The 24,065-nt window shown below is 42.9% G+C and overlaps 1 protein-coding gene across 2 annotated transcripts in view; it reads left to right on the forward strand.

Annotated features, from left to right (window-relative positions):
- Window positions 1–22,731, forward strand: part of LOC147420583 (tocopherol cyclase, chloroplastic-like) — a 36,103-nt gene extending 13,372 nt beyond the window's left edge. For both annotated transcript variants that reach the window (XM_086503996.1, XM_086503997.1), the window contains exon 11: window positions 22,204–22,731. In XM_086503996.1, coding sequence (XP_086360122.1) covers window positions 22,204–22,380 — 177 coding nt within the window. In that variant the 3' untranslated portion in view covers window positions 22,381–22,731. The remainder of the gene's footprint in view (window positions 1–22,203) is intronic.
- The last annotated feature ends 1,334 nt before the right edge of the window (window positions 22,732–24,065 follow it).

Below are 24,065 nucleotides of genomic sequence, written 5' to 3' on the forward strand. Positions count from 1 at the left end.
TACTGCACGAAGACCAAAGTCACTACTTTGACGCAGCTCATCGAGGTAGCAAACACTGGCAATGGTTTGCTCAAGGGAGAAGATTGTGAATTCAATACTGGCGTCAAGGAAGGATCAGCCAAGAAAAATTCAGCGAAGAAGCACGTTCCCAATGAGGTTCTTAAAAGGACTCAGGAGCCAGCTAATGCAGGGAAAGGCGAAGCTACGGCTGAATCAGAAAAGGGACCAACAAAGAAATGAAAAAGACGTTTTCCTCGAAAATCGGAAGAGCAAAAGAAGGTCCTGAGGTAAGAGAACAAATGCTTCATCTGTGAGCAGCCTGGCTACATTGCTTACAATTGTCCTACAAAGAAAAGGCCAGCTGATTCTGAAGACAAGGAGGACAGGAAAGGAAAGAAGCCCATGGTTGGTCTAGTGCCAGATATGGTGGGCGACAAGTCAAATTCAGATGCAAGTGAGCTTTGCAGAGCATGGGGAAAGGCCAAGGATCAAACAGTCCTTATCTTCTTTGATCCAGGTGCCAAAGCCAACTTCATTTCCCCAAAATTGCCTTCAAAGTTGGGAATCAGACCTGAAGAGATAAGGTATACAGCAGAGGCAGGTTTGGCATGTCCTGGCCATACAGAGGTTGTGACACCCATCATTGGAAAGTTGCGCCTACATATCCAGTCCTATGTAGATGCTGAAGAATTTTACATCATGCCACTAGACGGATGTGATGTGTTGTTAGGTATTCCTTGGTTATTTCGTGTACAGGGAATCATGGATGCCTACAACAAAAGATCACTGTACATAGTAGGGGAAAGACTCACATTCTGGATGTAAAGCTTAGAGGGGAGTCTATTCCCACTGTATCAGCTTCTGCTATTACTTCTGTAATGAAAAAGCATCTTTCTACGTACTTGGTTTTTGCACGTGAAGTGTTAGATTGTGATGAATCAAATTTATCTGTGTTAGATAAAGAAAGGTCAATGTTTTTACAACATTATAGTGACTGTTTTTGCGATTCATTACCGTCTCAATTACCGCCAGAGAGACCCGAGGACCATGCGATAGATTTGGTGCCAGGCAGTAGCCCACCAAATAAGCCTCCGTACAGGGTTAGTGCGGCTCAACAGAAAGAGATAATGAGCCAAGTATAGGAGCTGTTAGAAAAGGGGCTGATTCAGCCCAGTTCATCCCCATTCTGTTCTCCAGTGTTGTTGGTGCAGAAAAAGGATGGCTCATGGCGTATGTGCATCGACTACCGTGCACTGAACAAGAATACCATCAAGAATAGGTTCCCTATACCTAGAATTGATGATATTGTGGACAAATTAGGAGGAGTAGCTATGTTTAGCAGGATAGATCTAAAGAGTGGGTACCATCAGATCTGCATTAGATCAGAGGATGTGCACAAGACTACTTTTAGAACAACGTTTGGCCTTTACGAATTTTTAGTGATGCCCTTCGGTCTCACAAATGCTCTTGCTACGTTCAATAGGATGATGGACAGAATTTTCTGTCCACACCAGTAGTTTGTCGGTACATTCTTTGATGATATGATAGTCTACTCAAAGAATGAAGAGGAGCATAGGCATCACTTGGCCATTGTGTTCAAAGAGCTACGCAGTCATAGGTTGCTCATCAATGCAAAGAAAAGTGATTTTTTTTTTGGAAGAGATTCATTTTCTCGGACACATTGTCTCAAAAGATGGTGTCAGAATGGATCTTGCTAAAGTTGAAGCGATCAAGTCATGGCCAGATTTGAAGACGATGCACGATGTCTGAAGTTTCTTGGGACTATGCTCCTATTACAGAAGGTTTATCTGAAATTTCGCTGAGATTGCTTCACCTTTACATGCTCTTCAAAAGAAGGCAGTCACCTTTAGATGGACACAGAAAGAGATTTCAGCTTTTAATCTCTAAAAGGAAAAGATGACTTCAGATCCAGTCATTGTATTGCCAGATCTTAGGAAGTCATTTGTGGTCCAATGTGACGCCTGCGGTAGTAGCATTGGTGCAGTGCTAATGCAAGATGGCAGGTTAGTAGCCTATGAGAGTAGAATCTTGCAAGGGCCAGAAAAGACTATGCAAGTCTATGAAAAAGAACTGCAGGCCGTGATTCATGCGCTCTTAAGTTGGAAACACTACCTGCTAGGTGCAGACTTTGTTGTCCAAACGGATCATCATACCTTGCGATACAGGCAAAGTTATCTGAGAAGCATATGCGATGGGCAAATATCTTGTCCATGTTCCACTTTCAGATTGTGCATGTGGAAGGCAAGAAGAACGTTGTGGTTGATGCCTTGTCAAGGAAGCCACAAATTTCAGATGTGTCAATTCCTTATCATTATGAACTTGATGATATGAGAGAACAGTATGCAAATGATGAAGATTTTGCAAGGGTCTTCGAGCAGCTAAGGGATGGACAACGTCATGAACACTATCTTCTCAAAGATGGGTTCATGATGATGCATGGCAGATTGTGTGTCACAAAGCCATTGCGACGCAAAGTTATGCAAGAGAGTCATGTCCCACTTTATGCACGGCATCGTGGTATCGATGCTATAGTTAAAGCGGTTGAAACATTCTTCTACTGGCCTACATTGAGAAGAGATGTGGATGCCTTTGTGCGAGAATGCATAATATGCTAGAAGGTCAAGTTTGACGGGCAAAAGGCACCAGGGTTATTGCAACCACTACCTATTCCAGACAAACCATGGAAAAGTATTGCTATGGATTTTATCTTTGATCTTCCGAGAACGCAGACAGGAAACGATGGTATTTGGACCATCATTTGCAGATTTAGCAAGCAGACTCATTTTATTCCTGTAGAAGATAAAGCCAGATCAGATGGCACGCTTGTTTATGAGCAATATTTTCAAGTATCATGGCATGCCACAGTCGATTGTTAGCGACCGTGATCCACGCATGACAAGTTTGTTCTGGAGAGGCTTGTTTGAGAATATGGCACCACGCTCAAATTCTCTTCGTCATTTCATCCTCAAACAGATGGGCAGACAGAAGAGGCAAATTCTACTGTCCTAGATCTGCTAAAGTGCTACATGTCAGAGCATAAAGAAAAGTGGGAGCAGTATTTGCCATTGGTGGAGTATGCATACAATAATACAGTGCATTCATCAACTGGCAAGGCACCTTTTGAGATAGTTGAAGGTGGCAAAAAAGTACCTCCATATTGCATACAAAGGACAAGATATTTGAAGCAGATAAGTATGTTCAGGACATGGATGAAATGTACAAGAAGGTCAAAGTGGCCTTGGAAAAGACTCAGGCAAAGCAAAAGAAAGCAGTTGATCGTCATCGTCGTGAAGTTGTATTTTCACTTGGTGATTGGGTGCTTCTACGCTTTGAAAAGGCAAGGTTAAAGAAGATGAAGGGCAAGGAAAGACTGTTTCAAAAGCTCAGCATGTGTTACTATGGGCCTTTTCAAGTATGCGACATAATCAGTGATGTTGCATATAGGCTGAAATTGCCTGACAGTTGGAAGATTCACAATGCGTTTCATGTGAGTCTTCTCAGACCCTATGTGGGTGATGTGCCAGAGGATATGCCAGCTGAAGATCAGTCGAAAGTCGAGGAACTTGACGAGATCTTGGTCCCGGAATAGATTTTGGCACATAAAGAAAGAAAAGTGAAAGGCAAGGCTGCTAGGTGTTACTTGGTAAAGTTCAGAAACTATCCACCAATGGATGCTAAGTGGATGGAAGAAGGTGAACCTGCAGAGTCACCAACTGTGTTATCACTTTACCTTGAAGCCTTTGATTTGCAACCTACCTTGACCCCTTGAGTTTCAAAGCTACATGGATTGTCAGTGTGACAATGGCTTTTGAAACAAATGATGTACATGGTTTTTAAAGTGAGCTCAAATCAAGTACATGTTACATGAATGTTAGAGCTGTACAGATTGTCAGTTTGGCAATTGCTCTTATGGAATGTCCAAAAGTTTGGTTAGTGCTATAGAAGTGAGTATTTCTTGTCAGTTTGTCAAGGATACAGAAATTGCTTGTATGAAAGGGTACATGTGTAACTGCATTCTTAAACTGTCGGTTTGGGTATGCTCGAAAGTGTTACTGGGCCCAACGTGTACAATAAGACAGTGGCAAAATGCGTGCCTACCATTTTGTCATTGGAAAGTTAGTGACTCAAAGCAATGGCAGAGTGCGAAGCTACCACTATGTCATTGGGACAGGATTCACACGCAGGCAATACATGTGTCGACGAGGTGTTGAATACACCAGGGTTGACAATGAGCATGTATGTGTCGTACATATGTCGACAGGTGTTGAATACATCAGTGTTGACTGTGAGCATATACGACATAGATGCAAACGAGGACGTTTGAGATTTCAAGAGGGGGGTATGTCACCAGCGTGTGACTACTATCTATCCTTTTTGTTGATTTCTTTCTTATTATTTATGTACTTTCACTTTTTGGAAACACCTCTCGGGAAATCTAACTGCCCTGCATTGCATAGCTAGTGTGGAACTGTCCAGAGGGACTCCAAGCCTGAGGGCAAGAGAGCACTAAGGTTGGACAAGGACTATGGTTAGCCAAAGTGGGGTCATTGACTAGCCAAAGTAGAATCCTTTGCTACAGAGGCTACATTTCAATTCTGGGTGTGGCTGCAGAGTACAAAGGGGGTCAGATGACCTAGAAAGATACAATGGCGGTATCTCCTAAAATTTAGAGAACTGCTATTTTGGGACTTGAAAATGTGTCCGCATCATTACTTGTGGAATGACAAGGGAAACATTTTATTACTCTGTCGTGAAGTCAACCGGGCAACCGGTCGGGAGATTTTTAGGCGGCAACCCCGAAACGGGAAATAGCTTTTAAATGTGCCAAGTGGCACATTTCTGTGGACTTTCCTCATGCAACAAGAAGTGGCGCTGAATTTATAGCTGGGAGGCTCATTTTGCAAGTTCCTGTCACAAGTTAAGAGCTATGGAGTGCTTCCTTTCCCTCTTATGTACAGTGCGGTGCCAGGAGTGATGCCCTGCACGCTACGCACTGCCCTCTCTCCCCTATGGCAGTATGTTATGCCCCTCAAGTGGGCTTTTCAATTGACCAATGTACAGTTGTGTGGGTTCATGCGCGATTGCCGAGGGAAGAGCCTCTTGCACAGGTACTGTATTAGCTAGTGGCTAATCCTCCGGAGGTACAGGTGAATTCGGAGAGGTTTCAGGCCAGAAATCTCGTCCGATTTAAAGGGCAAGTAGCCCTACAGGTGCGGGAGTTCGAGGACTTGCTACGGATGCGACCGGCACGCGAAACGGAGCTCGAAACAGTGAATTACAGCCTGCTGTGTATTTTTGCAGGTTCAGGGTTTTGGCCCTAAACGGACCCTAATACCCCCAAGAGGCTCGGGGACGCGAGGGGACCGCTGTACAGGTGATCTGGCGCATTTTTGGGGCTGAAAACAGAGAATTCAGTGTGCTGCAGATTCTCGCCAGGTTTTGCAAAGTACCCGTATGCGTGGGGAAAGTCATTCAATGCGTGGGAATACTGATTGTGAAGGGTCCTAGTATAGTTATGTTGCCAAAATCGGGCCGGAACAGTTGAAATTCAGCCAAGCTTGTTTGGGGCGGCAGCTTGTAGGGAACCGCATCGTTTATTCCCTCTTTTAAACAATAAAGAAATACCGAAAGGGCGCCTAAATTAGGGGCCAATCTGGTGTCGGTCTTCTCATGCAAGTGCATTCTAGCAGCCTGTATCCCTTTCCCCTTTGTTGTGTCTTGAAAGTACAGGTAAAGCGGGCGACAAATTAAATGGGTGAAAGCAAATAAGGTTTAAGTCTAAGGTCTACCGCCCTTATTGAAAGTACAAGCCGGTTTCAATAGAATTAGCCTTTCAACAGATCCAAGACAGTAGAATTAGCCTCTTTTGACTCTCCATCAGGTTGTGGATGAAATGAAGACGAGAGCTTGAGCGTAGTGCTCATGCTCTCAAACAATCCTCTCCAAAACAAACTTGTCATGTGAGGATCACGATCACTGACAATTGATTGTGGCATACTATGGTACTTGAACACATTGTACATGAGTAACCGTGGCATGTGTTCAGATTTTATCTTTTTCCTGCTAGGGATAAAATGGGCTTGCTTGCTGAACCTGCAAATAATGGTTTATATACCATCATTCCCTGTTGGCGTTCTTGGAAGATCAAAGATAAAGTTCATAGCAATGCTTTCCCACGGCTTATCGGAAATTGACATTAGTTGTAACAACCTTGGTGCCTTTTTGTAAGGATTCTAGGTACTAATCCTTAATTCAGTACTTAAACTCATGATTAAGACTTAAGAAAGTTGAATTGAATTGAGAAACAAGACTTAGAAGACTTTGTCTTTGATTGATTGAAAGTGTTATACAAGGTCTCCTTATATAGGAGACGAACAGGTACATATGAAAATGTATGACCCTTCACGAAGAGACACATCCTTTAGGCGAGTAGACATGTCTTTAGGCGAATAGACACATCCATTCGATGAAGAGCCGCAACCATTGGTCGAAGAGGCATGACTAGTTGTCGAAGGAGTGTGGTTGTGGCTGTTGGTGAAGAGGTATGACTTTTGAGCGAAGGGTTGTGACCATTGGAGAACAAGAGTCCTCCCTGGTTAGTCACTCTTTACATCTGCATCTGTAATGAATTAAGAAGAGGGTAACAAGTTACAATCGTGACATTCCCTCCCATTTAAATTAAAACCCCGTGTTCAAAAGAAAGTCATCCGCATGTCAAAGAACTCTTGAAGAAGGTTAGGGTACTGCTGCATGTCTTCATCCATCTACCAAGTGGAATCCGACTCATCAAGATCCATCCATTTAACAAGAAATTCTGTTGTGATTTTTCGTCTTGTCTCTTTTTGACGAACATTAAGAATCCTTTTTGGAACAAGAATAATGCGTTCATCTTCAATTTCTAGCACATAAGAAGATAGGTATGGAATTGTCTTGTGGGTGACTACCATGGGTCTATACCTTGCACTTTCCTTCAAGGGTGAATCTGGGCTTATCCTGGATTCATCTAGGTATATATAGGTATGGAATTGGCAAATCTCCTTGCATGTACTGTTTGAGCCAAGAAATGTGGAATGTTTGATGAAGTTTTCCCCATGAGAGTGGAAGCTCCAACTTATAATTGACAATTGAATATTTCTTGATTGTTTTGAAAGGTCCATAGAAGCGAGGCCGCAACTTTGGAAAGACCGATTTCACAGTTTTTTAGCGACGAGGTGCTACATATAATAGGACCAAATCTCCTTCTTGGAAATCTACATGTCGTCGATGCTTATTGGCTTGTTTTTGGTACTTTTGTTGAACATGAACCAACTTGTCACGTACTTGAATAAGTATATCTTGCATTTCTTGAACCAACTGATATGCTAGAGCTACTTTGTGTTGAAGAACAAAGTTTGTCGGTGCACGAGGAGTATGTCCATATGCTGCTTGGAATGGAGTCATCCCAGTTACTGAATGGATAGAGTGATTATTTTGAAAGGTCCATAGAAGCGAGGGCGCAATTTTAAAAAGATCGATTTCACAATTTTGTAGCAATGACATATAACAGGACCAAATCTCCTTCTTGGAAATCTGCATGTCATTGATGCGTATTGGCTTGTTTTTGGTACTTTTGTTAGACATGAACCAACTTGTCACGTACTTGAATAAGTACATCTTGCATTTTTTGAACCAACTGATATGCTAGAGCTACTTTGTGTTGAAGAACAAAGTTTGTCGGTACAAGAGGAGTATGCCCATATGTTGCTTGGAATGGAGTCATGCCAGTTACTGAATATATAGAGTGATTATTTTGAAAGGTGCATAGAAGGGAGGGCGCAACTTTGGAAAGACCGATCTCACAGTTTTATAGCGATGAGGTGCTACAAATAACAAGACCAAATCTCCTCCTTAGAAATGTGCATGTCGTCAATGCTTATTGGCTTGTTTTTGGTACTTTTGTTGGACATGAACCAACTTGTTATGTACTTGAATAAGTACCATCTTGCATTTCTTGAACCAGCTGATCTGCTATAGCTACTTTGTGTTAAAGAACAAGTTTGTCGGTACAAGAGGAGTATGTCCATATGTTGCTTGGAATGGAGTCATGCTAGTTACTGAATGGATAGAGTGATCGTATGCGAACTCTACAAGTGGCAAATATTCTTCCCTCGACCCCAATCGAATTTGTATGTAATGTCGAAGCGTTTCTTTCAAAAGTGGATTCACTTCTTTGTCTTACCATCAATTTGAGGATGGTATGTTGATTTGAATAGCAAATTTGTATCAAGAGATTTGAAGAGAGATATCCAAAAATGTCGTGAACTTTGGATCTCTATCTGAAACAATAGGCTTTGGCAACCCATGTAATTTGAAATTGTGTTGCACAAACAATTGTGCAACGTCTGGGGCCGAAGGTGTATATTCTGGAAGCTGCAACTCTCTGTGAACCTGAACTAGAGGATGCTGTGAGATTTCGTTCACTGTATTGACTCGGCTCTCCGTCAGAGTATAGGCCAAGTGAGGGTACTGCCTCAGAATGTGCTCGAAATGTGGCAAATGAAGAGGTTCGCACGTAACAAGTATGTGCCCACCACCCAGATCTGGAATCGAGAAGGCGTGGTGATGTGTGACATACACCAAATAGTTCTGAGGCAAAACTGTTGCTTGTAGTGCAGGAACAGGAGCAGGTGCGGGCGTCGGAAGAGGTTCTGGAATTGGTATCTCCTCTGGACCACGTGCGGGTTCTGGAGTTGGGGAATCCAGAATTATGATCACTTTTGGTTCGAGTGCGGGTACCAGTTCCGGCTCCGGCTCCGGCTCCGGGGTATCGTGAATAATTATGATTTCAGGTGCCGGGAGAGGGTATGTTGGCAAGACTGCTTTTGGAATCTCGTCTATGTATGAGATGTATGGAAAATCTGTCCACTGGTGCTTGTCGGCCATAGCAAGAGGGTATACCGCGCACGGGAAGTGGGTGGGAGACAATCCAAATGGCCAGCGCTAATGCTGCGTGAGAGGGGAGAGTACAGAAATGGCCAGCGTTGCATATGTATCTTACGTAACATTTGCAAGTTTGTCTTTATTTTATTTTTTGTGAAGGGGTACCCGCCTTGAAATTTCCACATTTTGGGTTAAATTGGTCTAGCCAATTTAATAATGGCTTAATAAGTTGACCACTAGTGTAAAAACACCTAAATCACTGGATGCGTAATCGAAAGGCTGCGACTCTTCATTTGCAAGAGGTGAGCGCAAGATGCTACGCCAGGCAAGAGGCGAGCGCAAGAGGTACAACCCTTCGGAGAGGTGCTTGTTAGGATTGGCACCTATTCATGAAGAGGTGATGTTCTCCTATGAAGTGTCCAGATATTCGGAAGGGTGCCAGCCGATGAAGAGGTGCTACCCTTTGACTTGAAGAGACACCACTCGATGAAGAGGCATTTGTCGAGAATTTCAGCAGGTATGCCGCATATACACACCTCCTTCTCTTTATTTATTTATGTATCTAGAATAGAGGGTTTCGGATTACCTCATACTTGTCTGTGCATATTCCATCTTTTTGCTGCTTCCATGCAACTTCGGGAGAGGGTAGAGTGTAGTGGCAAGGGTTAGAGACTCACAACCTTCGGGTCCTCGAAATTTTTTTGCTCTGATACCACTGTAAGGATTCTAGGTACTAATCCTTATAAAAGTACTTAAACTCATGATTAAGACTTAAGAAACTTGAACTGAACTCAGAAACAAGACGTAGAAAACTTTGTCTTTGATTGATTGAAAGTGTGATACATAGGGCTCCTTATATAAGAGACGAACAGGTACATATGAAACGGTATGACCCTTCATGAAGAGACACATCCTTTAGGCGAATGGACACATCCATTCGATGAATAGCCGCAACCATTGGTTGAAGGGGCATGACTAGTCGTCGAAGGGGTGTGGTTGTTGGTGAAGAGGTATGACTTTTGAGCGAAGGGTTGTGACCATTCGAGAACAGGAGTCATCTTGGGTTAGTCACACTTCCGCATCTGCATCTGTAATGAATCAAGAAGAGTGTAACAAGTCACAATCGTGACACTTTTGCCTGTCAAACTTGACATTTTGGCAAATTATGCATGTTCGAACAAAGGCATCTAAAAGGCATCTATATCTCTCCTCAAAGTAGGCCAATAAAAGAATGTCTCTACCGCTTTAAATGTTGCATCAATACCATGATGCCTTGCATACGATGGGACATGACTTTCTACCATGACCTTATTTCGCAATGGCCTAGCAACACAAAGTCTGCCATGCATCATCATAAAACCATCTTTGAGGAGGTAATGCTCATGATGTTGTTGCTCTTGCAAGTGTTCAAAAATCCTTGCAAAATCTTCATCAGTAGCGTAATGTTCCTTCAAATCATCCAGCTCATGATGATAAGGAATTGACACAGTTGAAATTTGTGGCTTCCTTGATAACACATGAGCCACAACTTTCTTCTTGCCTTCCACATGCATATTTTGGAAGTGGAACATAGAAAGAATGTTTGCCCATCGCATATGCTTTTCGTATAGTTTTGATTGTGTCAAGATGTATTGCAAGGTTTGATGATCTGTCTGGACAACAAAATCAGCACCTAACAGGTAGTGCTTCCAGCTAGAGAGCGTATGAATGACGCCGATACTCTTTCTCATAGATTTGCATAGTAGTGGGTACCCCCTGGCCCCATAAATAGGTGCCGGGGCAAAGCTTGGAAAAAATCTCCCACGACCCAACAAGAAATAAATGAAATATGAGGGCGCCCGAACAAGGTGGACGGTCGGCCCAGACGTGGGCGGCCGGACAATGTAGCCTTAATGCATATGCAAAGGGTGGCGAGTCCAGAGGCACACTAGCCGTACATGCATGCCCTAGTCTTGTGAAGCAGCAAAGTGGTGTAATGCAAAGGGTGGCGAGCCCAGAGGCACACTAGCCGTACATGCATGCCCTAGACCTGTGAAACAACAAAGTGGTGTAAATCTAACACCTTTTACGTTGCCCGGAAACCCATTGTCCTCTCCCTTCAACAAGGCAAGACCAGTGTTGGCAACTTCCATAAGCTGAGTGACGATAGCCAGTCTGCTCTTTATACAATAATCTTGAAGCCCTTTAGGCAGCCCACAACAATATTTCTCAATCTGTTTTGTCAGTAGCACAAACCTGTAGGAGGTTACTGAGAGAACCACGGAGGTTACTGAGAGCACCGCTTTATAAAACCTCCGATTGTACTCTTGTAGGCTCTTGCAAGTAGCCGCGGTGAGTTGGTGGCAATTCGTCATGACATCGGCTTCAAATTTGACAGCCATGCAGATGCTAACATTTGTTGAAAGTATACCCATGTGGCAGGTGCCTGTCCTTGCATCAACAGTGTCGTCCACCAAGTAAGCGCATTGTCTTTCAAGTAAGTGGCAGCTTTCCTCACCTTAGAGGGCTCTTTAAAATTCCCCACTGCATAAGCTGTATCAAACTACTGGAGGAAAGTAAAAGCCTTTGCCTTATCCTCAAAGTTGTTGAAAGTTCTAAACTTTACAGTTGCACCACCTTCTTTGTAGGCTTTTGGCTTTATGAGTGCCCCTAAATTGTCAAAGGGAATTGTCTGCAACATGGGCACTGTATTAGGGATGATTGGCATTCCTTGGCCATTGATATTTTGCGTCATAAGTGCCATATGTGGCTGCTGTCCAGAAAAACCAGCCATGCCAAAATTGCTTTGTGGCACCCCAAATCGGCCCTCATTGCTCTGAAAGCCTTTGCATGCCGATATTACCATACATGGGGTTTGGCATCATGCCTTGCATATCCCCAAACATTGTCCTCGGCATATATTGCTGGTTTCCAGGCGCATAACTAGCCATACATATATTGCTGGTTTCCAAGTGCATAACCAGCCATACTTTGGAACACAGATCCACCCCCGAAATACCCAAGATGTACCGTGGATAGTGGAAAAACCTAATGCATTGCATGGAAACTGGTTCCCTGCCCATTTAACGCAACATGTGGACTTTGAAAGGTGGCGGGTTGAACTAGCAAAACTTGTGGAATTGGCATCCTAACCACCTGTTCATGGACGAACGGAACCTGTCTTGGACCCTTGACTCCGCAACGTGCTAGTGCTCCCTATCCTGCTGGGACGCCTTAAGTACCTGGGCTTGAGCCTCAACGGGCTCTACTGGTTGCTTGAATTGCCTTGTTTGCTGTGGCACTGGTGGCGGTTGCAAAAGCCCCAGAAACCTTGGGTTTGGCACCAATGGAGTGAAAACATTCACAGCGGCAACCAACTGAGTCTTGAATGCATCATCTTCAAGTTGTCTAGTCATAAAGCCCTGCTCTGGTGGAGCATTCACATGAACAAAAGGTACAGACAAGGGTTGTCGTGAACTCTCGCCAACCTCAAACATTGTCGGAATTGCCTGCTTGTCCTGCGAAGAGGAACCCTCTTCCACAATGCCTTTCCCTTTGTCGGCCATAGTGTAATCCGGCGTTCTTGTACTGTGTGTCTTCACTCAAAACCAGGCTCACTTCTTGAGGAAAAAGTGATTCTGTCGCGGCAACGGAACCATGAAACCGTCCGGCAGGGCGGTAGACTTTGGCTTTCACCCGAAACTTTACTTAAAAAACTTTAAAACACAGAGAAAACTTTGTAGATAAAACCTGTTACGGGAATTGACACTTCAAACACACACGGCTCGGAAGCTAGAGCGCTCCAAGCAGACCCCGACACCTTGTAGGCCCCAAAGACTGGCGTCCCTTTCGGTATTTCTTTATTGTATTCAAAGAGGGAATAAAACGTGTGATTTCCTACAAGCTGTCTCGCATAATCCGGGCTGAAAAAGACATGTTTTGGCCCGATTTCGACAGCATAACCGTACTACGACGCTTCACAGATAGTATCCTCACGTAATAAGTGACTTTCCAGGCACATACGAACACTTTACAAAACCTGGCAAGAATCTGCAGCACGCTGAATTCTCTGTTTTCTGCCCTGAAAATACGCCAGATCACCCGCACAATGGTCCCCTCGCATCCCCGGACCTCCTAGGGGTATTAGGGATCGTTTAGGGCCGAAACCCTAAACCTGCTAAAGGCTGTATTTTCGTGTTTTGGGCTCCGTTTTGCGAGCCGGTCGCATCCGTAGCTAGCCCTCGAGCTCCCGCACTTGTAGGGTTACTTGCCCTTTGAATTGGATGAGACTTCTGGCGTGAAATCTTTCCAAATCTTTCCAACACACTGTAGTTCACTTAATGAACTAAAAAAATCAGCCTCTCAATTTTGGCGCCCTCTCTTCGTGCTGGCTTAGCATTTTTGCTTTGTAGTAGTTTGCCTCTTTTGAGTTTATTTCCTAGTACCCACCAACTTATAAGTGTAGCGAGGGGGGCCTAAATGACTTTGAACTGAGCCTAGACATCCTTTTACTGCTCGGATTCCAATGTCGGTCGGCCGGACTACTCGTGGCAACAAGGCCTTGTTGTCTGCCATTGAAACTCTCGGTTGTGGGTCGTTTCACACTGGCCATACAATGTCCGACCATTTGTGACTTCAAAATAGGGGGTCCCAAAAATTAAATAAAAATCGTCGGAAAGAAACCAACAACCAAGGCTAGTAGTTGCCACGTCCTCGTGAGAGTAATTAGCAATTGCCACATCCTCGTGATAACTTCTCTTCTTAGAGATTATTCATAGCGCAGTCTGCTCAGTTTGGCTTTATTACTCTACAGGATGATCACGGTGCAGACAGCTTGGTCTGACCACACCTCTCCTTAGAGGCCCTTCAGAACGCAGACTGTTGAGTCTGGTTTTCCTCTTTTTTGGATTACCCTACCTACTGATAGGACACCATCCGATGGTGGTCGTGCGGTCTATCGATGACTGCTAGAACTTACGGTAGCTTCTACAATGCAAACCGTTTAGTTTGGCTTTCCTTGATTCGGAGGACGTTTACAATGTTAATTGCTATATCTGGCCTTCTTGGAGTTTACACAACTTAGCCACCTGGCGACCTTGGGTTGCAGGTTTATGCATTGACAGGCTTCCGGTCATTCTCATGACGGTTCCTGGGCTTCCCATTTTCTCCAGACGGTTTGATTACATACACCACAGATCCTATTGGGCAGGACACTTGCAGGCCTATTGGCCCTCCTTTCACAACAAGGAGTTGTTTTCACACTTAGTTCGGGACTTCACACAGTATCCTCACCCTGTATCGGCGGAGTAAAGTAGTTTGCTACTCCGCTTGTGACGACACTTTACCATGGAGATCTCTCGGAGGTTGGGCCACCCGAGACTGTTGCTACACTCACGGAGTTCGCGGTAGTATTGTCTTTCTGTGGACATCTTAGCAGACATCTTCATGATTTGCCACACATCTTCGGCTTGATGCGGTTTGCTCAACATCAGGTGCTGAGAGGCGGTGTTAGACTTACAACACTCTGCTGCTTCACAGGTTTAGGGCATACATGTCTAGTTCGAAAGGAGGCTTGCTCCGCTCCCGTTGGAATCTGAGCTGGTTCCCTCCGTTCCCTCATCGAGAATGGAGTGCTCTTCTTCTCGGAGTCGGGTAGTGGGTGGAACATTGTCCTCTCTATCGGGTTCACTGCTAGAACACATGCATGCTGCAAAAGATAGATCGGATCCCTCGAAGGAGAAGAATCTTTGGTTCTCTGATGCCATTGTAACAAGCTTGGATGGATACTCCAAGGGAGAAATCAATAGCAACACTCGTGAGAAATTGCAACAGAACTTGAAGAGAGAGAGAGAGAGAGAGAGAGAGAGAGAGAGAGAGAGAGAGAGAGAGAGAGACGGGCACCATGTGCCAACGGAAGAGAACAGACTGAACAACTTTTATCACTTCAATAACAATTGAGCTGAAAGAGAGAGAGCATGCTCGACACGGAGTGGCGGAATTCCATCCTAGAGAGTATTGGCCCCACACGTTGACGCCCCTTTCGGTATTTCTTTATATTGCTTCAACTAAGTACAATGCTATCCTTGCACCTTCACATTGAAGCATGCTAGAGAATGAGCCCTCTGCCCAAATTTAAAGGCCCTCGGCCATGAAAAGCAGCTACATGAAAAGCATTCAAACTCAAAAGCAATTGGTCCAAAGGTTATTAGTGCAAAAGCAAGAAAATCCGTATATCTCTTCCACGTCAGCCTAGCGTAAAATGCAGAAGTCCATACAATTTGCCATGTCAGCAACCAACATAAAATGTGGAAATCCGTACAACAGTTGCTACGTTGTCAAGCTACTCGCAAATCAGTCTGTGTGTTTGCGCGCGCTTGCGCGCTTTAGTCTTGTTTTTTTTTAATATCTTTGAGTCACTTGGTCATTCGGGGTCTCATAAGTTGGCGGGAACTTCTCATAAAGAATAGGCCTATCGGCAAGACTTTGCAAATTAACTTCTTATGTTGCTTCTGCTTCTTCACTAAGGGCTTAGATCCCTCGGCCGGGATTTGAAGGTTGGCTCTGTTTCTTTGTGGCTTGACACGTCAGAAGTTTGTGACAAGTTTTGTTTCCAGATGCATTGGCCCCAAAGCTTGGCGCTCCTTTCCGTGTATCTTTCTTTATTGCGTCACGAAAGTAAAATTGCCGAGGGTCCTCTCGTGATGCTCCCAAGCTAATCAGTCTGGAGAGAGGCCCTGGCACGCTTACATAATGTAAACAGTATAGAGGGGCCTTAAAAACATGGTGCAAAGTTGTGCTCCTGAAAGCCTTTCTCCCAAAGGCCACTTGGCTATCCGTACTCTCTCGCCACATTGATGGTGCGTTTGTACGATTGCCACATCGGCACTTTTTTTAAAAGCAATTTTGGCGATTTTAGAGTCGGACCTTCTAGGAACTTATAGTCCAGCCACCACTTCATCACACCTGTGACATTGTAGTAAGCCTACGTAGCCTAGTTGTCTGTAGCACTCGATTTCTTTTGTTGCGGCTGTGCCAATTAACCCGTTCACCTGTGTGTTGGGTAACAGAAAGAAGCCTACAAGCAAGAAAAGATCGAGAGACTTGACGTAGAGTGTGCAACTTTTTCCATTAAAAAAATATGTGTATAGTATCTTATAAAGCCCTCAAGGTTGATGCACTAACTACCTATAATCACACAATTGTCAACCACTAAAACTAGTGGTGCATGCTCTGCATGTTTTATGAGACCCAACCCATATAGGAGGCTTTACTACTAACATTGTGCTTATCCATGGAGTTATATAGTGTGTGCTTACCCATAGTGCAAAGCACCCCCATAGTGCAAAGCACCAAGTAACTCCCTTCCTATAGAGTTGCTACTTCCCACCTCCAGATTTAGACGCTAGTGTCTCCCCACAACCTCATGTAACTTCCTTCCAAGGCGCTACTACATTGAGCTCTTTTAAACTTTTAAACGCAATTAATTTTTCTACACATCCATCATGACAGTTGGGATTACAGAAGTGTTATAGGTAGACAACTGGGATTGACCATTTTTGGCATCTTGCGAAGTTGCACCAAAGGTGCTTGATCTTGGAGGGGTAGTATGTGATTTGGGAAAGTAGTTATGGCCTTCATGGATAGTGATCCTCTCATTTCTTGGAGTACTTTGTTTGGATTGTCTACCATTTATTGCCTTGCCGGTCAACCCCACCTTGCTTTGAGTCTGGCCCATGCAAGGATATACCGTGTGTAACTTTACAAGTTTTTGTAAATAATTAATTGATTTACTAGAAAATGATTATTTAAATAGTTGTGTGCACACTAGAATAGAACTAGTAGTTCTAGGGCCTTAGGTGCGCCTAAACGTGGGCGAGAGCACCTCAAGGAGACCTTAGCATAAAAATACCTTGATGTTCTAGTGATTGGGAAATTTAGCTTGCAAAAGGGGTAGACAATAGTCTCACATTGTTGGCTCAAAAAAGTTACGTGCGTCAGTGCAAGCACAGGAATGAGATGGGGTCCTTAGAACAATGATCTTAAGGTAGGGATAATTTTTAATAAGGCCTTAGATAAGCTAATTAAACTAAGTTTAATTATTTGTGCCCGGGCCAAATGGCCGGACAAGTGCGAATAGGTGATGCAAGAGCAGTGCCGGTACGACATTATGCTCGGGAGTATTTGATGTTTTCATAAGTAGCATTCATTTGATCAATTGTGAGTTAATTGCACATTTCATTAATGGCTTATGAACTTTTAAAACTTAAAGTTGAATGGTTCTCAAATTATTAAGAGGGCCACTTGACACACTTACCCATTCAAACTCTCTCTCTCTCTCTCTCTCACACACACACACACACACACCCACACACACACCTCTTCTAGTGTCCCCTCTTCTTGATGTATGTGATAAGTTACAAGGAGCAAATCCGCATTGCTCTTCAGGATGTGCATAAGACTTTATTTAGAACAACCTTTGGGTTGTATGAATTGTTAGTGATGCTTTTTGGACTCACGAATGCACCAGCAACATTCAACAGAATGATGGATAGAATTTCCCATTCATATAGAAGATTTACAGAAGTCTTCTTCGATGACGTCTTAATCTTCTTAGAGACGGAAGAAGAACATTACAAAAATCTTGCAACAATGTTTGAAGAATTACGCAAACACAAGTTATTGTGAATGCTAAGAAAAGTGAATTCTTTTTAGAAGAAATTCATTACTTTGGCCATATAGTATTTTACAATCAGGTGAGAATGGACCCTAACAAGATTCAAGCAATTGTAGAATGACCTACATCAACTACGGTACATGAAGTTCGAAGTTTTCTAGGTATCTGTTCCTACTATCGGCGTTTCATCCGAGCTTTTGCCGCAATAGCCACATTTGACAAAGAAGCAAATTCCATTCCATTGGGGATCTATACAAAACCAAGCTTTTGAAAAGCTTAAGTATTTACTTAGTCACGGACTCGTCCTTACCGTCCTTGATCTTCGCAAACCTTTCGAGGTGTGCTGTGATGCAATTGGAGATTGTGTAGGAGTAGTTTTGAACCAAGAGGGTCATGCCATAGCTTATGAAAGCCGGCGTCTTAAAGATGCAGAATTGCATGCTTCCATTTATGAGAAAGAGGTAACGGCTGTAATTCATGCTCTATCCATATGGAAACATTATCCTTTAGGAGTTGATTGTGTAATTAAGACAGATCATCAAAGTTTCGCTATTTTGTCACACCGAGAAAGTTATCAGAAAAGCAAATGAGATGGGCCAACTTTCTTTCATGTTTCATTTTCAGGTTTTGCACACTTCTGGAAACAAGAATACCGTCGGAGATGCCCTCTCCAGATGTCCAAAGGTCGTTGCATTGACAACTATTTATCATGAGGAACTAGAATCCTTTGGTGAGATGTATCCTGAAGATCTAGATTCTGCTACAATTTGGGCTGATCTTCAAGCAGGACATTCAACACCTCCTTATTCTATCAAAGATAATACACTTTATCATCAACAAACTATATGCGTACCTCAATCCTTATGACATAAGGTGATGGAAGAAGGGCCGGATCGGGATGCCTCCTTTGAGCCGACGCCCACTTTGGGTATGGCAGTCCTACCGGACATCCGCTGGACGGGGGCCTTTTTCTACCAGGCGAAAATCCTGGAGTACCTGGGCAAGATTCAATACGATGTGTGAGTTACAAGGGTTTGTCCCTCTCTCTCAGCCTTGGTCCTTAAATGCATCACTGAATTCGTTTGGTGATTTCCCGACGTTACCCTCGGGTGGCGTGACTAACAAGGGAACATGGACTGACTAACATGGCATGAAAAGACTTTTTACTCCCCCGAGGGGGAAACTTGCTTCCATTCCCCGTTGACATGCCACGATACGGCATGGAGGCGCTTTTCCCTTGTCGGCAAGTCGGCAAGGTAATTTGTCTTTGACTCGTTTGCGTGCACGCGAAGCAAAGGCAGTTCCTTGCTGGCTTGTCGGCTCTAGCCCAAAAAAGTAAAAGTAAAAGTAAAGTGATGGAAGAAGCACATAATTCTCCCTATGCAGGCCATTGAGGGATTTTTGCAACTGCTACTGCTCTCAAAAGGTTTTTCTTTTGGCCAACACTTCCGACGGACATTGAAAAATATGTTCAAGTGTTTGGTATGTCAAAAAGTAAAATATGACAGACATAAGTTTCTGGCAAGCTTGAATCACTTCCTGTGCTTGATACGCCATGGGAAAGCATAGCCATGGGTTTTATTATAGACCTTCCTAAATTAAAGAATGGAAATGATGCAATCTGGACTATTATAGACAGATTCAATAAGCAAGTACATTTCCTTATAGTTAAGAAAACGATCAAAGCTGACCACATGGTTAGAATCTATCTAGGTTAGATTTTAAACATCGTGGATTGCCAAAAACTATTGTTAGCGATAGAGATCCTTGCATGACTAGTTTATTTTGACAAGGATTTTTCGAGAATTTGGGAACTAAGCTTGATTTTTCGCCATATTATCATCCTCAAACATATGGTCAAAGCGAAATCGCCAATGCCACTGTTTTAGACCTTCTCAAGTGCTATGTTTTGGAAAGACAATCCGAATGGGAACAATATCTACCTTTAGTTGAGTTTGCGGATAATAATAGTATACATTCCTCCATTGGTAAAGCTCTCTTCCAAATTATATATGGGAAGTCACTTTTACTACCTATTTTGGTTACCAAAGAAAACATCTTTGCTGCAAACGAATTTGTGCGCGATATTGATACCGTCTATCAACAAGTAAAACAAGCAATTCTTCGTACTCAGAGCTACAAAAGAGAAAAATAGACAAGCATAGAAGAAATCTCAAACCTTGCAAAAGGACATTATGTCCTACTTAAGTTTGAGAAAGCTAGATTGAAAACGCGGGCCGGAAAAGGGTTCAACTTTTCCATAGATTTTACGGCCTTTTCAAAATTACAGATATGAAGTGACTTTTAGATTGGATTTGCCTCCTCATTGGCGCATCCATAATGCTTTTCATGTAAGTCTCCTCCGACCATATGTTGGTTCTCCTTCGTGGTTTTAGTACAGGAAGACCCTCCAGAATTCGAAGAGACTAAGGAAATCCTTCAACCAGGAGAGATAATACATGACTCCGAGGGACAACAGGAGACTACATCGAAAGTATTTAGTCAAGTTTAAAATTTACACCCCTTTAGATGCAAAGTGGATGATTGAGTCAGATCTCAAGGATTACCTAGACATCTTGCATAGTTATGTTGATGCTCTACAATGATTTCAATTCCTTAGAACCAAGAGGGATGTAACTATGTCCGTTTTTGTAAATAATTAATTTATTTTCTAGATAATAATTTTTTAAATAGTTGTGCACACACCATAATAGAATTAGTAGTTCTAGGGCCTTAGATGCGCCTAAACATGGGCTAGAGCACCTTAGGGAGACCCTAGCATAATAATACCTTGAAGCCTTAGTGATTGGGAAATCGGGCCTTCAAAAGGGGTAGACAATAGCCTCAGATTGTTGCTCAAAAAAGTTACGCGCGTCAGTGCAAGCAGAGGAATGAGATGGGGTCCTTAAAACAATGATCCTAAGGCAAGGATTATTTTTAATAAGGCCTAAGTAGAAACTAATTAAACTAAGTTTAATTATTTGTGCCCAAGCCAATCGGCCAGACAAGTGCGAACAAGTGATGGAGGAGCAGTGCCGATACGACATTATGCTAGGGAGCATTTGATGTTTTCATAAGTAGCATTCATTTGATCAATTGTGAGTTAATTGCACATTTCATTAATGGCCTAGGAACTTTTAAAAGATAAAAGTTGAATGATTTTTAAGTTGACGCTGCTCAGGATGGCATTCAACACACACACACACACACACACACACTAAGTAAGTGTGCCACTTGGCACACTTAGCCTTGCAAACTCTCTCTCTCTCTCTCTCTCTCCCCCCCCCCCCTCTTGCGCCCCCTCTTCTTGGTGGGTATAAAAGAGCAGCAACTCTCTCACTAGAGAGGTCAGCAATGCACCCACCTCCCCCTAATGTGAGTGTGCTCTACGTACTAGAGCTCTCCATTGAACTTGAGGATCAGCCCTTGTGGTGTATGTGGAGACCTTGAGCTCCCATCACCTAGAACAAGGTTTCTCTTGATCATAGGCTGTTATGAGAGAAGATTGGTCACGATAAGTGGAAAGAGACTTTTCTTCTCTTGCGATTGGCTGCTGTAAATTCTCTGTTTTCAGCCCCTAATCACCTCTATTAGGGTAAATTTCAGTAGAGCATTCTTAAAATCTCAGTCTGCTCTACCTCCCCTACGCACACACAAATTTTGGGCAATTCCATCATGAAAAGGGCCTCCGTTTCAGCATGGTGCGTGCACAGGTAAGAATTTCAGGTTATGTGCAGAAAATTACAGCAAGCATATGTGTGTGCGTTTTGCGTGTTTTCTTCCTTGTGTTCATTGCAAGAATGATTAGATATGAAAGGGACAAGTTAGCGGAAAATAGACTCTTTTCTTTGAGAGCTTCCGAGGAGATTTGTGGAAGATAGACTCTCGTTCTAGAGAGCTTCCAAAATCTCATAGAATAGGGAAATAGCCTCTTAGCAGTTAGAGAGTAGTCCTCTCACTCTCTTAGTTAGAAGCAGAAAAATGACAAGAAAGAATGGAGGACGGGTATTTGCTCCGTTCTTGTGCTTGTAAAGATTCTCCTTAATAATAAAGATAATCTCTTTATGGGGGGAGGGACCAACCCATTGTCTTGTTGTGTCAATCTCTCTCTCTCTCTCTCTCTCTCTCTCTCTCTCTCGCGAATTCTCTTGAGTATCTGAATTGCATTTAAAGTTAGTTTACGCTTCCGTCTTTTGTGACACCGTGCTCTTCTTTTATTGCTTTACGCTTGCATTGGGAGTTTGAACCGTTGCGTCTCCGTTTTATGTGGTGGTTGGCTTGTGCTGGCTTATGTATGGGCACATGGTCTTTAATTGCCAGGGTCTTTAATTGCTGGCAATTATATGATGTGTATGTCCCAGAAGTGTATGTCTTTTGGGACAAACGTGTTGTAGGGTCCTTGCTTCGTGAAGTAAAAGAGCGTCTTATTGTACTTGCTTCATCAATTGTACATTGAATACTAGCCCCTCAACCATAACCTTAAACCCTAAACCTTTGTTTTGTGAGTTAATAGCTTCTTTTTGTACTTCCACCTTTGACTGTACCTTGAATGTGGGAGATTTCTCAAGCGCAATTTTTGCGTTTAATTGTTGTATGGTTGTCTTGACCAGGTAATATTGAGTGTGACAAGTGACTTGGCAGCCCTGGAGGTTGGTGGTGGCCCTTGGGATACCACATGGAAGTGTAAAAGTGAATCATCAAGATTTATCAAGCCAATCTTGGGACTACCTATTGATGTCGGCTCGCTGCTTTCGCGCTTTCCTTCTTACATGCCACCGGGGCTTTGACTGGGATTGAGCTTGGAATTATATTTGTGCAAGATGTGATCGTTTTACGAGTGCTTTATTCCCTCTTATACATTGTGAGTTCAGACTATTCTGAACTTATGAATGTGCTTCGGACATAGGAGACACATTGTATATAATTTTAGTTGTATGTACGAAGGTATAGGAGGATTGACCTTAAAACTCCTAGCTTTGTAGGGTAGCGAAAATAAGCAGAGTGATATGCAAGAAAATTAATGATTTGGAACCAGGCATGAAACTTACACTTGGCGCTTATTTATTGGAGTGCTATGACTGCAGTGTATGCTCAGCAGAGGGCAGCCTTGAGTTAATTAAGTACTCTGATTAGTATCATTTTGGAGACGCATAGCTTTAACCGGAATACACTAGAGCAAAATTGGTTATCCCTGGGACTTTAATACCAGTCCAGGGAATGGCTAGAATGGTTTGGATTGTTTCAGATATCTCGTGCAATGGCTTATGCATGCACCATATAGTGAATGCGTTGATTCTCTCAGTCAACCACAACATGGAAAATACATGCAGGAGAATCAAAAGAACTTGCTGTGGAAGAATTTCTGAAGGGATTCCCTCTGGTTGTGAGACTGCGTACTGAGGAACAGGCAAATCTCCATGTAACTGGCCCTTGGATTGTTGGCTATATAAGGGGTATCAAAAGCACCTGCAGGACATTGCCGGGTAATTTAATGGATACATTGTGGAGGATGATCCCTCCATGCTGTGGGTCATTTGCAACGAATAGAGTTTTGAGCATGTCCATCATAATGACAACCTCCACGTTTTGAGCACTAAAACCCTAGACAAAACAAACACTTTCAAGGGGTATGATCAAAAGAATTCGGGAGAGAAATAGAATATCTATTTCAAGTAGAAGTGTACAAGTAGTGCTAAGACTAAATGTGAAGTGAAGGGTGGTGACATGGGTTCTTAGAAACTTGAAAGCACCAAAAAGGAGAAACACAAGCGTACCAAAATTGTCAAGGACAGAAAATGGATCCCAAAGAACGCTTGGGAAAAATTAGTAGAGGGTAGTGGTGAAGGTGAACCAAACTTGGATCTACCCTCTCATTTGAAGTGCTTCACAATACAGGAAAGAAAAATTATGTTGGAGAAACCCATTGTGGTAAGTGACTTAAAATTTTTTCTTGAAAATGCTGAAGAAGAAAATTGGCATGTGCGGATGACCAAAGATGGTTTAGAGAGGAAGGATCTAAAAGGGTTCAATCTTTTATCATACCATCCTATTCAAGCAGGATCTTGAATTTCTCCTTTGCTGAGAAAGATAAGTCATTGATTTATAATAGTTAATAGTTAAACAAGCAAGATCTCTTCAAGGGGGAATTACATGGCAATTATGTTGAATGAGAATCAATGAAATAAGTGGACAAAGTCTTCTTAAATGCCTATCTTTGAGCACAGAGATGGTACCTAAATAGTTGAAGGCATGATGGCATTGTTGGCTCTTGGGGACTTTAGCATGAACTAAATCTTTGAGTGAAGCATATGAATCGGAAGCGTTCTATGCAGGATAGAAAATGAGATATGGCTTACATCCAGCCAAGAAGAATTCCTTGCAAAAAAGAAGAGGCAAATGTTGGATTACTTATTAAAAGTATTGGTGTATTGTCAGCATGAAATATGCTACATATTTTCATGTGAATTCATGT

The sequence above is a fragment of the Adiantum capillus-veneris genome, chromosome 28 (assembly GCF_014529385.1).
Source record: "Adiantum capillus-veneris isolate H3 chromosome 28, ASM1452938v2, whole genome shotgun sequence".
Classification (NCBI taxonomy): Eukaryota; Viridiplantae; Streptophyta; class Polypodiopsida; order Polypodiales; family Pteridaceae; genus Adiantum; species Adiantum capillus-veneris.